At 39.9% G+C, this 16,842-nt stretch overlaps 1 protein-coding gene across 5 annotated transcripts in view; it reads left to right on the top strand.

The window, feature by feature from the left end:
* The window catches only part of TUFT1 (tuftelin 1), a 44,184-nt gene that overhangs the window by 9,356 nt on the left and 17,986 nt on the right, over positions 1-16,842 (top strand). For 3 of the 5 annotated variants that reach the window (XM_061183478.1, XM_061183476.1, XM_061183477.1), the window contains exons 2-3: positions 13,003-13,077; positions 13,491-13,592. In XM_061183478.1, coding sequence (XP_061039461.1) covers positions 13,003-13,077; positions 13,491-13,592 — 177 coding nt within the window. Of the gene's footprint in view, positions 1-13,002; positions 13,078-13,490; positions 13,593-16,084; positions 16,125-16,842 lie in introns of all 5 variants that reach the window. The other 2 variants (XM_061183480.1, XM_061183481.1) reach the window with 2 other exon arrangements.

Below are 16,842 nucleotides of genomic sequence, written 5' to 3'. Positions count from 1 at the left end.
AGTGATTTATGGTTTGAAAAGCACTTTCACACTGTTCCTACACATCTACCTACCCTGCCTAAAGTGTAGGCAAGGTAGGTATTATTACCCCCATTTTGTAGACGGAAAATTGCCCAGAGAAATAAAATGATTTGCTCAAGGATTAGTAGGGGTCGGACTCAGATCCCACCTCTAAGTTTAGTACTTTTTCTTTCCTTCTCTTTATTTTATATATTTTATTATAGGAATGTCACACAAATACATTTTTGTTGCAGGAGTTTAAAACACTATAGAAGTATATGAACTGAAAGTCCCTTGACTTCCTTGACTTTCTCTAGCTTAGTGTATATGAATTCAGTGCTTTTCTGTTGTGCTTACTTTCAAGAAATGCCAACGTGGCGTGGTGGGTAGGAGCACAGACTCTGGAGCCACAGGGCCTGGGTTTGAATCCTGGCTCTGCTCCTTACTAGTTATATGACCTTGGGCAAGATACTTAACTTCTGTGCCTCAGTTTTCTTGTCTATAAAATGGGAATTTATGCCTACCATATAGTTGTGTTGTGAGGATTAAATGAGTTAATACACGTAAAGCACTTAGAACAGCGCCCAATAGGGCTCAGCATGTAGTAATTGCTTTATTTAGGAACCGGCAATTACCAATACTATGAACATATGTATGTACTTAAATAAATAAGAAGTCATATTTTATGAATGAATTGTGACTTGCTTTTTTTTCACTTAATATGTCTTGGAGGTCTTTTCCTGTCAATTTATAGAGGTTTATTTATCAGCAGTGTAGTATTTCACGGTGTGGGTGTTACCATACTTGATTCACACACTCACTTACTCATGAATATTTATGCTGTTTCCACGTCTTTAACTATTGTAAAGAGTATTGCAGTCAACAGTTTTACACACATATCTTTGGGCAAATGTGCATGGACTTTCATAGGCCATATTCGTAAAAGTGGAATTACTCAAAGGGTTTATAAAATATGCAAACTCTTTATTAATATCGCCAAATTAGTTTCTAAAAATACTTTTATAATCTCCAACAATATACATGGGAGATTAGTCTTTTTCCCTGCATCCTCACCACCCCTAGGTATTATCAGTATCTTTAAAATTTGCCAGTCACTTGATCTAAAAATGATATTTCTGGGACTTCCCTGGTGGTCCAGCGGTTAAGAATCTGTCTTCCAATGCAGGGAACCGGGGTTCGATCCCTGGTTGGGGAACTAAGATCCCACATGCTGCGGGGCAACTAAACCGGTGCGCCACAACTACGGAGCCTGCACGCCACAATTAGAGAGCCTGAGCGCTGCAACTATTGAGCCCGCGTGCTCTAGAGCCCGAGCGCCGCAACAAAGAGCCCACACGCTGCAACGAAAATCCCACATGCTGCAACTACGACCCGACGCAGCCAAATAAATAAATAAGTATTTTAAAAAATAAAAATAAAAATGATATTTCTGTAGGAGTCACATGAAGTAACTCACCCGCTTTACTGAAAAGCAAGAAAGGATTCTTGTGTATATGGGAAGTTTTTTTTTTTGGTCACACCGTGTGGCCTGTGGGGTCTTAGTTCCCTGATGACCAGGGATCAAACCATGCCATGCGCCCTGCAGTGGAAGTACGGAGTCTTAACCACTGGACCACCAGGGAAGTCCCTATATGGGAAGTTTTAAAGCATAGCAATAAAATGGTCCTGGTGTACTGAACAACCAGGTTAAGAAACAGAACATTACCAATACTTTTGAAGCCCTCTGGGGTCCTTTCTGGATCATAACCCCTCTGCTTCCTCCACAGAATTTGTGAATTTTGTGTTTATTTTCTTGCTTTTTATTATACTTTTACTACATGCTCAAGTAATATATTGCTTAGTTTGACATGTTTTGAACTTTGTATACATGGTATCATCTATATTCTACTGCTTACTTTTTTGCATAACATTAATTTTGAGATTCCTTCATGTCAATGCATGTAGCTGTAGTTCATTGTACTAATATGCCAGATTTTATTCATCCATTTACTTGTCAGTGCATCATTTGGGTTGTTTCCAGTGTTTTGCCATTGCAAGCAGTGCTGCTGTGAGCATACTTCTATGTGTCTTATCTTACACTTTTTAAATCAAAATTTAGTGAAATTCCCCCCAAATGATAACTCATTATTATTTTAATTTGCATTTCCTTGATTACTGGTAAGGTTGAGCATCTTTCATATATTTATTAGCCGCTTATATTTCTTCTTAGTGTTGCCTTTCTTGGTCTTTGCTCATTTTTTTTTTTTTCTTGTTTTCCCCTTTTCATGTCTGCCTTTTTCCAGTATTCCATACTGCTTCTCTAAACTGAGGAGTCTTATGTTCTCAAAAGAAAGAGAACTGGGAAAATCCCAGACCACAGTACCTGAAATTCACACAACACATATTCTTTGATATGCCCGCTCTAAGCAAGGCACTGTACTAAATAAGCCATCGAGGTCTTCAGGGAGCTTATGATTTTATTGGGGAGATGAATGAATAAGTAGTTATGAAGGAAGGGGGCCAGTGTTACAGTGTAGGGTATGTAGGGTGCAGTGGGTGCAGGAGCAGGCTCTGACTAAGGAGTGCTAGGGTAGGACCCTTAGAGCTGAGCCTTCAAGGTTGACTGGGAATTCTCCAAGGCGGCAAGGGAGGGAAGCGTATCCCTGGAGGAGAAAACGACATGTACACTTGTGGGGAGGTGGGAGCGTGTATTGCATTGGAAAACTCATCAACAGAAATAGAAATTTGGATTTGGATGCCTCCTGCAATTGGATCAGGAACGTTTGGGATAGCTAATGTAGGGTACAGGTGGGGTACTGGTGGAAGTCAAGACATTATGTGATATATACTGTGATAGGTCTGATCATAAGGGGACTTTAATGCTGCAATAAGGCGTTTTAAATTTCTTTGTTTGCTTTTTTTAAAAAAGCATACATTTATGTATGTTAAACCATAACATACATACATAAACGTGCATATATCATATATGTACAGTCAAGTAATTTTCACAAACTGGATACACTTCTCTAACCATCACCCAGATCAAGAAACAGATCATTACCAGTACCACAGAAGCCCCCTCTTGTCCCCTTCTAGTCATTACCTACCCTCCACCCTCAAGGGTAACCACTGTCCTGACTTCTGAAGCATATATTAGTTTTGCTTGCTTTTATACTTTTTATATAAGTGGAATCATATAGTATACTTCTGTGTATGACTTCTGTTGCTTAACATTTCTGTAAAGTTCATCCATGTTGCATGTACATTAGTTCATTCTTTTTCATTGTTGTACAGTGTTCTGTTGTATGACTGTATCACAGTTTATCCGTTCTACTCCAAAAACATTTGGGTAATTTCTAGTTTTTGGCTATTATGAAAAATGCTACTATGAACATTCTAGTATATATATATATATTTTTTTTTTTGTATGTACATTGCGCTTTTATTTTTTTTTTTAATTTTTATTTATTTTTTTATTTATGGCTGTGTTGGCTCTTCGTTTCTGTGCGAGGGCTTTCTCTAGTTGCGGCAAGTGGGGGCCACTCTTCATCGCGGTGCGCGGGCCTCTCACTATCGCAGTCTCTCCCGTTGCGGAGCACAGGCTCCAGACGCGCAGGCTCAGTAGTTGTGGCTCACGGGCCCAGCCGCTCCGCGGCATGTGGGATCTTCCCAGACCAGGGCTCGAACCCGTGTCCCCTGCATTGGCAGGCGGATTCTCAACCACTGCGCCACCAGGGAAGCCCCTAGTATATGTTTTTATGGGGAAAGTATGTATGCATTTCTGTTGAGTAGATAACCAGGTGTGGAATTACTGTGTTATAAGGTATGCATGTGTTCATCTTTGGTAGATACTTCCAAAGTGATTGTGATAATGAGCAAACCCACCATCCGTTCTGATTGTTCCACAGCCCCTGAAACTTGGTTTTTTTTTTTTTTTCACTTTAGTCATTCTGATGGATAGTTTGTGGTATCGCCTTATGGTTTTAGTTTCTAGTTCTTTGATAACGATGACTAATAAGGTGGAACCCTTTTCATATGTTTATTGGACATTTGGATATCCTCTTATGTGATGTATCTATTGAAGTCTTTTGCCCATTTTTCTGTTGGGTACCACTCTCTCTCCCTCTCATGTTCCCTCCCTCCCCACTATCTTTCTTTCTTTAAATATACTTTTTATTTTGAAATAATTTTAGATTTACAGAAAAGTTGTGAAGATAATACTCATGTACTCTTCACCCAATTTCCCCCAATGTTAGCATCTTACTAACCATGGTGCATTTGTCATAACTAAGACATTAATGTTGATACAATACTATTAACTAAATTATAGACTTTATTCGGATTTCACCAGCTTTTCCACTAATGTCCTTTTTCTGATCCAGGATTCAGTCCAGGATACCACATTGTTTTTTTGTCTTTTTGTTTTGTAGGAATTCTTAATGTATTCTGAATATCCTTTGTCAGATAGTCATAGAGTGAATATCTTCTACTCTGTGGGTTGTCATACTCTCTTAGTGGAGTCTTTTGATGAACAAAAGTTCAAAATTTTAATATAGTCCAATGTATCAGTTTTTTATGGGGAGGATTTTTTTGTGCTGTGGTTAAGAAAAATTTTGCCTTTCCAAGGCCATAAAGATGTTCTCCTATAAAACCTTTATTGTTCTGCTTTTCACATTTACATCTACAATCCACTTGGAATTAATGTTTGTATATAGTGTGAAGTAGGAGTTAATACGCATCTTTTTCCATGACAAGGCATATTACTTTAACCTATAAGCATATGGAATATGCTTATGGAAAATATTTTAAAGAGGAGCACTATGTCAAATTTGAGGAACTGGCATTTTTGTATGTCTATGTATATTAGTCACTGTGTTCTCACTTAAATGTTGTACTATCCATCTTACCAACTACTAAACTAAGGCTGAGGGAGAATAAAATTAGTACACACAACAAATAAAAGCTGGAGCCAGTGCTTGAGCCAAGGTCTAACTGTTCCAAATGCTATTCTTTTTCTGCAAAGAAGAGAGAAAATCAAGTTGGGCTTGAGGAGTAATGGACCAGGCAGTAAATCTGGTGGTGATCTAGGTACTGCTGTGTATCATGTCATTCTATCAAAATAAAATATATTTTCTAAAATAAAAAAAATAAATATATAAAAAATAAAATGCAAAAAGTTGATAAGAACCTATACGGGGGCTTCCCTGGTGGTGCAGTGGTTGAGAATCCGCCTGCCAATGCAGGGGACACGGGTTCGAGCCCTGGTCTGGGAAGATCCCACATGCCGCGGAGCACCTGGGCCCGTGAGCCACAACTACTGAGCCTGCGCGTCTGGAGCCTATGCTCCGCAACAAGAGAGGCCGCGATAGTGAGAGGCCCGCGCACCGCGATGAAGAGTGGCCCCCGCTCGCCGCAACTAGAGAAAGCCCTCGCACAGAAACGAAGACCCAACACAGCCAAAAATAAAAAAAAAAAAATAAAAAAAAAAAGAACCTATACGGGGGTGGGGGGGTAGGCTGAATAAATTAGTCTGATCTATTCGTGGAATACTAGTAGCCATTAAAAGCAAATTTTGAAGAATATTTATTTATTTATTTTTAAAATGTTTATTATTTGGTTGTGCTGGGTCTTAGTTGTGGCAGGCGGGCTCCTTAGTTGTGGCACGTGGGCTCCTTATTTGTGGCCCAAGGGCTCCTTAGTTGTAGCATGCAAACACTTAGTTACGGCATATGTGTGGGATCTAGTTCCCTGACGAGGGATCGAACCCAGGCCCCCTGCATTGGGAGTGCGGAGTCTTAACCACTGTGCCACCAGGGAAGTCCCTGAAGAATGTTTAATGTGATGGAAATTAATGCTGAAATATTAAAGGGGGAAAATAGCAAGTATATAACTGTATATAGTAGTATGCCTTTCAAAAATATGCATAGAAAAATTATAAGGAATACACTAACATTTTAATAGTGGCTATTTTGGAGTAGTAGGATTATATTTATTATTTTTTTAATAAATGTATTTATTTAATTAATTTATTTTTTGCTGCATTGAGTTTGTTGCTGTGCGCAGGCTTTCTCTAGCTGCGGCGAGCGGGGGCTACTCTTTGTTGCGGTGCATGGGCTCTAGGCACATGGGTTTCAGTAGCTGTGGCTTGCGGGCTCAGTAGTTGCGGCTCGCGGGCTCTAGAGCGCAGGCTCAGTAGTAATAGAGTTCTCTGTACCCTTTACTTAGCATTCCTCAGTCGTAACATCTTGCAAAACCATAGTGCACTGTCACAATCAGGATAGTGACATAAATACAGTCAAGGGACAGAATATTTCCATCACCACAAAGATACTTCAGGTTGCCCTTTTAGAGTCACACCCACTTCCTTCCCATCTCCATCTTCTCCTTAACTCCTGACAACCCCTAATCTGTTCTCCATTTGTATAATTTTGTCATTTTAAGACTATTATCAATACATAAATGGAATCATATAGTATGTAACCTTTTGTGATTGACTTCTTTCATTTAGCATAATTCTTTGGAAATTGTTGTTGCATGCATCAATAATTTGTTCCTTTTTATTGCTGAATGGTAAGCATTCCATGGTATGGCTGTACCGCAGATTATTTAACCATTCACCTATTGAAGGGCATCTGGGTTGTTTCTAGTTTTGGGGTATTACAAATAAAGCTTCTATAAACATTAGTGTGCAAGTTTTTGTGTGAACATAAGTCTTCATTTCTTTTGGATAAATGCCCAGGAGTATAATTGCTGGGTCATATGGTAGTTGTAGGTTTAGTTTTTAAAGAAATTGCAAACTACTTTTCAGAGTCGCTGTGTCACTTTGTATTTCCACAAGCAATGTGTGAGTGATCCAGTTTCTCTGCATTCTTGCCAGCATTTGGCGTATTTTTTGTTTTAATCATTCTGATAGGTGTGTAGTGGTATCTCACTGTGGGTTTAATTTGCATTTCCCTAATGACTAATGATGCTGAACATTTTTTATATGCTTATTTGCCATCTGTATATCTTCTTCAGTGAAATATCTTTTCACGTCTTTTACCCGTGTTCTAACAAAATGTTAGAGAATAAAATCTCTGTATTCATGAGAGATGTTGGTTTGTAGTCTGTTTGTTTTTTTTCTTTTTAAAATTGTCTTTGTCTGGTCTTGGTGCCACACAATAAGAATAGATTCATGAAATGAATTTGGAGGTGTTCCCTCCTCTTACTTTCTGGATGAGATTATGTAGAAATAGAATTGGTGTTAATTTTTTAAATATTTGGTAGAATTCTCAGTGGAGCCATCTGGGCCTGGATAGTTCTTCTTGAGAATATTTTATTTTGGCCTCACCACACGCTTGTGAGATCTCAGTTCCCCCACCAGGGGTTGAACCCGGGCCACGGCAGTGAAAGCCTGGAATCCTAACCCCTAGGTCACCAGGGAACTCCCGAGAATTTTTAAATTATGACTTTAATTTCCTTAATAGTTATAAGGCTATTCATATTACCTATGTCATATTAGATGAGCTGTGGTAGTTTGTATTTTTTGAAGAATTGATTCATTTTGTCTAAATTGTCAAATTTATGTTCATAGGGTTTTTCATAGTATTACCTTATACTTTTAATACCTGCAGGGTCTGTAGAAATATCCTATTTCATTCCTGATATTGGTATTTATGTCTCTCTCTTTTATTCTCTGTCAGTCTTGCTAGAGGTTATGATTTGTATCGATCTTTTCAAAGAACTGCTCTTTGTTTCATTGGTTTTTCCCTATTGTTGTTCTGTGTTAAATTTTATTTATTCATGCTCTTATCTTTATTAATTCCTTCCTCCTGCTTGCTTTGAGTTTGGTTCTTTTTCTAAATTCTTGTAGTGAGAGCTTAAATTATCTGATATTAATACAGCACTCCTGCATTCCTTTGATTAATATTTGCATGATATATCTTTACCCATTCTTTTACTTCAACCAGCCTATATTTTTATATTTAAAGTATGTTTCTTATAGACAGCGTATAATGAGTCATGTTTTTTTTAATCCATTCTGCCAATCTGTTTTTTATTTTTATTTTATTTATTTATTTATTTATTTTGGCCATGGCCACGTGGCTTGCGGGATCTTAGTTCCCCAACCAGGGATTGAATCCGGGCCCCCTGCAGTAGAAGTGTGGAGTCCTAACCACTGGACTGCCAGGGAATTCCCGCCAATCTGTTTTTTAATTGGTGTATTTAGACCATGTACATTTAGTGTAATTATTGGTATGGTAAGTCTGCTATTTTATTTTTGTTTGTTGTTTGTTCTCTCTGTTCTTCATTTCTCTGTTTTCTTTTCCCTGCCTTTCTGTGGGTTACTTGAGCACTTTTTAGGATTCAATTTTGATTCATTGATAGTGTTTCTGAGTATTATTTCTTTGTATAGACTTTGTAGTGATTGCTCTAGTATTACCTGTTTAAGTGAGGTATAGAAACCTTGCCTTCCTTTACATTCCTTTACCCTCTCCCATTTATAATTAATTTAAATATTTCCTGTGTATGCATTTAGAATTACATCAGACGGGGTTATAATTTTTAGCTTCAATCATCAAACATAATTTAGAAAACTCAAGGAGAGAGGGAAAGCCTATTGTATTAACCCACGTTTTTGCTATCCATGTTGTTTCTGTCTTCCTAATGTTCCAAGATTCCTTTTTTATTGTTTCTTTTCTGTTTAGAGAACTTTCAAAGCCATTCTTTTAGTGTAGGTCTACTGGTAAATTCTCTTAATTTTCCTTTACCTGAGAATGTCTTGATTTCCCCCTCATTCCTGATGAATATTTTTCCTGGGAAAAAATTGATTGAGAGGTTTTTTTTCCCCAGCACTTGAAAAATAGTGTCCCATTTTCTTCTGGCCTTCATGGTTTCTGATGAGAAATCTGTTGTTATTCAAAGTGTTTTCCCCCTATAGGTAAGGTGTCATTTTTCTCTGGCTGCTTTCATGATTTTTTCTTTGTCTTTAGTTATCAGAAGTTTAATTACAATATATCTTGGCATGAATTTTGGGTTTATCATGTTTGCTGAGCTCCTTGAATCTGCAGATTTGTCTTTTGCCAAATTTGGGAAGCTTCAGCCATTATTTCCTTGAGTACTTCTTCAACTTGCTCTCTTTCTTGTCTCCAAATGGGATTCTGATGACATGAACAGAGGAGACGACCTCTCAGGGCCCAAATCCATCCTAGTTGTCTGTGCTCTTCCAATTAGAATACCATGGTTGAACCCAGGCCACAGCAGTGAAAGCGCCAAATCCTAACCACTGGACCACCGGGGAACTCCCGAGATTGTGTTTTAATCAGAATGCATGCCTGTGTCCTGGGGAAAAGGAGTCGGCAGCCACTCTGGCTATTTTGAAATTATTTTTTCTTCTTTCTTTTCTAATGTTCTCTTGACCTAGATGTCATGGAACACTCACTATGCATTCAGAAAATACTTACCTTTGTTAGGGGCTGTGGCAGACAGCTGCCCACAAGGAGTTAACAGTTAGAAGGGGTAATTCCTCATGGATCACAAATAAGTGAGAGGCACGTGCCACTGGAGGCCCTGTGATACAGAGGGAGCTCAGGGAAGGGAGCAGGTGTTTCCCACAGGATGTAGGGAAGTGTCATGGAAGATGTGGCAATTGAATGCAAGCTCTTGAAGGACTTGCAGATGCCCCTGGTGAAAATGGGAGAAAAGAACATTTTTTTTTTTTTAACATCTATGTTGGAGTATAATTGCTTTACAATGGTGTGTTAGTTTCTGCTTTATAATAAAGTGAATCAGCTATACATATACATATATCCCCATATCTCCTCCCTCTTGTGTTTCCCTCCCACTCTCCCTATCCCACCCCTCTAGGTGGTCACAAAGCACTGAGCTGATCTCCCTGTGCTATGTGGCTGCTTCCCACTGGCTATCTATTTTACATTTAGTAGTGTATATATAAGTCCATGCCACTGTCTCACTTCATCCCAGCTTACCCTTCCTCCTCCCCGTGTCCTCAAGTCCATTCTCTACGTCTGCATCTTTATTCCTGTCCTTACCCTAGGTTCTTCATAACCTTTTTTTTTTTTTTAGATTCCATATATATGTGTTAGCATACATTATTTGTTCTTCTCTTTCTGACTTACTTCACTCTGTTTGACAGACTCTTGGTCCATCCACCTCACTACAAATAGTTCAATTTCATTTCTCTTTATGGCTGAGTAATAGTCCATTGTATACATGTGCCACATCTTCTTTATCCATTCATCTGTCGATGGACACTTAGGTTGCTTCCATGTCCTGGCTATTGTAAATAGAGCTGCAGTGAACACTGTGGTACGTGACTCTTTTTGAATTATGGTTTTCTCAGGGTATATGCCCAATAGTGGGATTGCTGGGTCGTATGGTAGTTCTATTTTTAGTCTTTTAAGGAACCTCCATGCTGTTCTCCATAGTGGCTGTATCAATTTACATTCCCACCCACAGTGCAAGAGGGTTCCCTTTTCTCCACACCCTCTCCAGCATTTATTGTTTGTAGATTTTTTGATGATGGCCATTCTGACTGGTGTGAGGTGATACCTCATTATGGTTTTGATTTGCATTTCTCTAATGATTAGTGATGTTGAGCATTCTTTCATGTGTTTGCTGGCAATCTGTATATCTTCTTTGGAGAAATGTCTGTTTAGGTCTTCTGCCCATTTTTGGATTGAGTTGTTTGTTTTTTTGATATTGAGCTGCATGAGCTGCTTGTAAATTTTGGAGATTAATCCTTTGTCAGTTGCTTCATTTGCAAATATTTTCTCCCATTCTGAGGGTTGTCTTTTCGTCTTGTTTATGATTTCCTTTGCTGTGCAAAAGCTTTTAAGTTTCATTAGGTCCCATTTGTTTATTTTTGTTTTTATTTCCACTTCTCTAGGAGCTGGGTCAAAAAGGATCTTGCTGTGATTTATGTCATAGAGTGTTCTGCCTATGTTTTCCTCTAAGAGTTTTATAGTGTCTGGCCTTACATTTAGGTCTTTAATCCATCTTGAGTTTATTTTTGTGTATGGTGTTAGGGAGTGTTCTAATTTCATTCTTTTACATGTAGCTGTCCAGTTTTCCCAGCACCACTTATTGAAGAGGCTGTCTTTTCTCCATTGTATATTCTTGCCTCCTTTATCAAAAATAAGGTGACCATTATGTGCATGCATATATCTCTGGGCTTTCTATCCTGTTCCACTGATCTATATTTCTGTTTTTGTGCCAGTACCATACCATCTTGATTATTGTAGCTTTGTAGTATAGTCCGAAGTCAGGGAGCCTGATTCCTCCAGCTCCATTTTTCTTTCTCAAGATTGCTTTGGCTATTCGGGGTCTTTTGTGTTTCCATACAAATTGTGCAATTTTTTGTTCTAGTTCTGTGAAAAATACCATTGGTAGTTTGATAGGGATTGCATTGAATCTGTAGATTGCTTTGGGTAGTATAGTCATTGGAAAGAACATTTAAGGCAAAGGAAATGATGAGAGCAAAGTTACAGAAGTGGGAAGGCATGGGACGTATTGGACCAGGGGCAGTGAAGAGCAGTAGCAGGAGATGTGAGTTGACTCAGACTGTGGAGAGCCTTAAATGCCACACTAAGGGTCTGGCTTTTATTTGGTAGGAATTAAGTGTTTTTGTAAAACTAGCTACATTGACAGGATTGGGAAGGCTTAAGGGCCATGTGGAAGTGTCTTCCATTTTTCTTAAATTTGGGTTCGTTACAAGAAGTGGGAGGAGGCTAATATTTGAATACCTCCCTCTTATGTGGCAGAGAACAACCTCCATACATTTTCAGTTAATCTTCAACCAAAAAGCCCTCAGTTGGATGGTATTCCCATTTTATAGCGAGAACACTGAGAGTTAAGTATCTGACTACAGAGACTGATTACTTCTCCACCAATTCACTCTTTCTTGTATAGAAAGGACTATTGCCTACCCAGAAAAGCTTCTCCCAACTCTCTGGGCACCAGAGGAGTCCATTCTTTCCTCTTTCTTTCTTTCCAACAGACATTTGGAAGGTTAGGAGGGTTCCTTAAAATGTGTTAAGAGTAAGATGACATTTATACTTCTGGACCTCATGGCAGGATATGACCAGATGACCTCAAGGTCACTTTCATCTTGGCTAGTTCAGCACCCATGTTCCCATCGTTGGATGGGAGAGGCATATACTCCTCTTATGCTGCCATAATATCAAGGCTGGAAGGAGCCTTAGAGATACTTAGTCCAACGCTTATTTTTCCAGTGAGATCCAGAGGCCCAGAGTGGCTAAGCCTCTTGTCCACCTGTACACATAACATGGGTTGTTGGCAGGATTTGGTCCACTCTGCCTTGCTGATTCTCTCTCAATGTTATTATCTCCCCAAATCTCCAGCCCCTCACTTTTCCCTCTTATTGCATGCTTTCCCCCTCGGGTTTTCTATCTTCCTCACAATGTGTTTTTTAAAACTTCTTTGAGTTATGAAAGAACATCTGCTTTTCTCTTTGAAGTTAGGCTGATCTATTGTATTGCCTGCTTTCATTTGGATAATTTCTGTGTGACTCATAGAAATAGGGGTTTGGATTCATGTACCGTCCTATGGTTTGGTTCAGGAAGGATATCTTAGTCTTATAAAGTGTGTCAATAACTACCTGGTTGGCTGTCAGGTGCAGAAATTCTGGATTGGGGATGACCAATCCAGGGATGCCGTCTTCAGGGTTGGGGAAAGGAGAGTGCATGCAATGTGCTTCCTGTAATCCAAGGACCAGGGTAGTCCCTCTGGAACCACACGGAGCAGTGTGCAGTGTAGTCTCTGTGCATTGTAAAGAGCACTGTCAGAGTCCCCGGAGACATCCTTATCACCTAAGAGCGAACTGATCTTGGACAAGCTGATGTCACCTCCCCGGACCTCAGCTTTTCTTGTCTGTGAAATGGTGATAATAAGGCCCACTCCACAGGGCTGGCAAAAGTGCATGTGTACTGGTAGTAGACTATAAAGGTAAGAGGTTATTGTTGCTGTCATTGTCATTATTAGGGCAGCGTGGACATTCTCAGGCTGACTCTCCAGGGTGAACTGACAGGAGATGAACTTGAACGCATAGCCCAGAAGGTATTGAGGTTTCTGGTGGGGCAAGGCCTCCTCCCCTCCGCCAGTTCTCCTTCCTTGCTGCTGACCCCTCGTCCCAGTGCTGGCTGGAGCCATCTCCTCTGCTGCCCGGGAGCATCTCCTTTCAGACACACCCAGCTGACCTCAGCATTGTGCACTGCTTTGGGGGATGGAGAGACCCCCATTAAAATTAAAACTAACCTGCAATTTCAACTAATTTTCCCCGTCCTGTGTTCTTGCTGCTGCTGTGTTCGTCCTGTGGCTTCTGGTAGAGGTTCTGAAATGAATTTTTGGAGGGGAAGATCGGACTAACCCTTCAAGTCTTTTGAGGAGCAGTTCTTCTGCATTGGTTGAGGGGCAGAAGTTCTGTGCTTGTCGTATGGTTTCTGAGCCACTTTTCTCTGTCTCTCCGGTAGGCCGGCAGGAAGACCTATGCCATGGTGTCCGGCCGCTCAACTGGTCATCCTCTGGCCTCAGAACTGGTGGAGTCCAACGATGGACATGAAGAGATCATTAAGGTAAGCTTAGTTCACCTCCACTGTTTCTCCCTCCTCTCTTTCTCCCTATAGACACGGGAGAGGGAACGGCTGACTTCTTCAAAGGGACCTTGTGGTTTGACTAGGAAGAAGCAGACCTGCGATGCTAGCTCCTGGCCATCTCCTGGAAAGATCTTAATTAACACCAGGAGACCACAGTCAGTCTGTAGTGACTTTGGTGCTACCCGGCCCTGGGCATGGGGATGGATGGGATGACCTTTCTAGGTGCTTATCCACTGTCCATGTTTAGCTGCTGGAAGTTGTGGAGACCGGTGGGAAGTGTGTTTATGGAACTTATTTTTAAAAATTAAAACAATTTTTGTTATTTCTTTTTTAAAAACAGCTTTTTGAGATGTAATTCACATACCATACAATTGACTTGGTTAAAGTGTACAATTCAGTGGTTTTTAGTATATTCACAGAGTTGTGCAACCACCACCACTACTAATTTCAGAACATTTTCAGTCACTCCTTCTAGCTCCTGGCAATCACCAATCTACCTTCTGTCTCTATGGATTTGCCCCTTCTAGACATCTCATATAAATGGAATCATACAACGTGTGGCCTTTTGTATCTGGCTTCTTTCACTTAGCACAGTATTTTCAGGGTTCAGCCACGTTGTAACATACATCAGTACTCACTGCTTTTAACGGCTGAATCATGTTCCCTTGAATGAATATACCACATTTTGTTACCCATTCATCAGTTGATGGACATTTGGGTTGTTTCCACTATCTCTTATGAATAATGCTGCTCTGAATATTCATGTACAGGTTTTTGGGTGAACATATGTTTTCAGTTCTCTTGGTATATACCTAGCAGTAGTGAAATTGCTAGCTCATATGGTAATTCTATATTTATATTTAATCTTTTGAGAAACTACGAGACTTTTTTCCAAAGCATCTGCTCCATTTTATATTCCCATCAGTGATGTACGAGTGTTCCGGTTTCTGTACATACTCATTAACACTTGTTATTGTCCATCGTTTTGATTATAGCCATCCTAGTGGATGTGAATTGATATCTTGTTGTGGTTTTAATTGCATTTCCCTGATGACATCTTTTCTTCATGCTTATTGAGAAATGCTTATGCCATTTGTATATCTTCTTTGGATAAATATTTATGCAAATCCTTTGCTCATTTAAAAATTCAATTGTGTTTTAATTGTTAAGATTTAAGGGTTCTTTTATATATTCTGAATAATAGACCCTTATCAGATATATGATTTCGAAAAAAATCTTTAATTTTTTCCCATTCTGTGGGTTTTTCTTCTTTTTTTACGTTTTCTTTCTTCTTCTTCTTCTTCTTTTTTTTTTTAATATTTATTTATTTATTTGGTGGCACCAGGTCTTAGCTGTGGCAGGCGGGCTCCTTAGTAGCGGCTCACTGGCTCCTTAGTTGTGGCATGCAAACTCTTAGTTGCAGCATGCCTGTGGGATCTAGTTCCCTGACCAGGGATCGAGCCCAGGCTCCCTGCATTGGGAGCGTGGAGTTTTAACCACTGCACCACCAGGGCAGTCCCCTGCTTGCCCCACCTTTAATGGTAGTTTATAACATCTTTGTATCCATAAATGGGTGCATAGTGTTCTAGTATACACATACCATAATTTTTTTAATCCTCCATTGTTGGACATTTTGTCTATTTCCATTTTTTGCAGCCATAAACAATATTTTGTTGAGCATATATGTTACTAATTTGTGAATGTGCTTTATAATACAAGTGATAAAGAAATACTTTCTCAGTTGTTAAAGATTCAAGCATGGTATACAGAGAAAAATGTGTAAATCCCCTTTTACAACCCCCTTTCCATGAATTTGCATATATGTATGTGAGTATTTATGCTAGTTTAGCTAAATTTATTTCATTAGGATGAATTTCCAGAAATAGATTTGATAGGTTAAAGAGTAAATATAGTTTTTTAAAAAAAATTTATTTAGTTTTGGCTGAGTTGGGTCTCAGCTGCTGCATGGGCTTTCTCTAGTTGCGGTAAGCAGGGGCTACTCTTCATTGCGGTGCGCGGGCTTCTCATTGCGGTGGCTTCTCGTTGCGGAGCATGGGCTCTAGGCGCGTGGGCTTCAGTAGTTATGGCACGGAGGCTCAGTAGTGTGGCTCACGGGCTCTAGAGCGCAGGCTCAGTAGTTGTGGCGCACGGGCTTAGTTGCTCCGCGGCACGTGGGATCTTCCTGGACCAGGGATCGAACCCGTGTCCCCTGTATTGGCAGGCGGATTCTCAACCCCTGCGTCACCAGGGAAGCCCCAAAGAGTAAATATAGTTTTAAGTCTTCTGATCGGAATTACCAAATTGCCACCCAGAAAGGTGGTGACAATTTACCCTTCCACCAGCAGTGTATGAGGCTGCCTATGTGGAGTTAATTTAACTGGAGATTTCTTTTTATTGAAGTATAGTTGATTTACAATGTTGTGTTAGTTTCAGGTGTACAGCAAACTGATTCACATTCTTTTCCCTTATAGGTTATTACAAAGTATTGAGTATAGTTCCCTGTGCTATACAGTAGGTCCTTGTTATTTATTTATTTATTTATTTTGTCTGTGTTGGGTCTTTGTTGCTGTGTGCAAGCTTTTCTGTAGCTGCGGTGAGCAGGGGCTACTCCTCGTTGCGGTGCGCGGGCTTCTCACTGTGGTGGCTTCTCTTGTTGCAGAGCACGGGCTCTAGGCACGCAGGCCTCAGTAGTTGTTGCACATGCGCTCAGCAGTTGTGGCTCACGGGCTCTAGAGCACAGGCTCAGCAGTTGTGGCGCACGGGCTTAGTTGCTCCGTGGCATGTGGGATATTCCCCGACCAGGGGTCGAACTCATGTCCCCTGCATTGGCAGGAGAATTCCTAACCACTGAGCCACCAGGGAAGTCCTCTATTTTATATAGTAGTATATATATGTTAATCCCAACCTCCTAATTTATCCCTCCCCCCACTTCCCCTTCGCTAACCATAATTTTGTTTTCTGCCTATGGGTCTATTTCTGTTTTGTATATAAGTTCATTTGTATCATTTTATTTTTCTAAATTCCACATATAAGCAGTGTCATACGATATTTGTCTTTCTTTGTCTGGCTTACTTCACTTAGTAAGATAATCCTAGGTCCATCCATGTTGCTGCAAATGACATTATTTCATTCTTTCTTATGGCTGAGTAATATTCTATTGTGTGTGTGTGTATGTGTATATATATACACCACATCTTCTTTATCCATTCATCTGTCAATGGACGTTTAG

This window comes from Eubalaena glacialis, chromosome 3 (genome assembly GCF_028564815.1).
Source record: "Eubalaena glacialis isolate mEubGla1 chromosome 3, mEubGla1.1.hap2.+ XY, whole genome shotgun sequence".
In the NCBI taxonomy this organism is placed as follows: domain Eukaryota; kingdom Metazoa; phylum Chordata; class Mammalia; order Artiodactyla; family Balaenidae; genus Eubalaena; species Eubalaena glacialis.
This window is presented reverse-complemented; position numbering and strand designations above follow the sequence as displayed.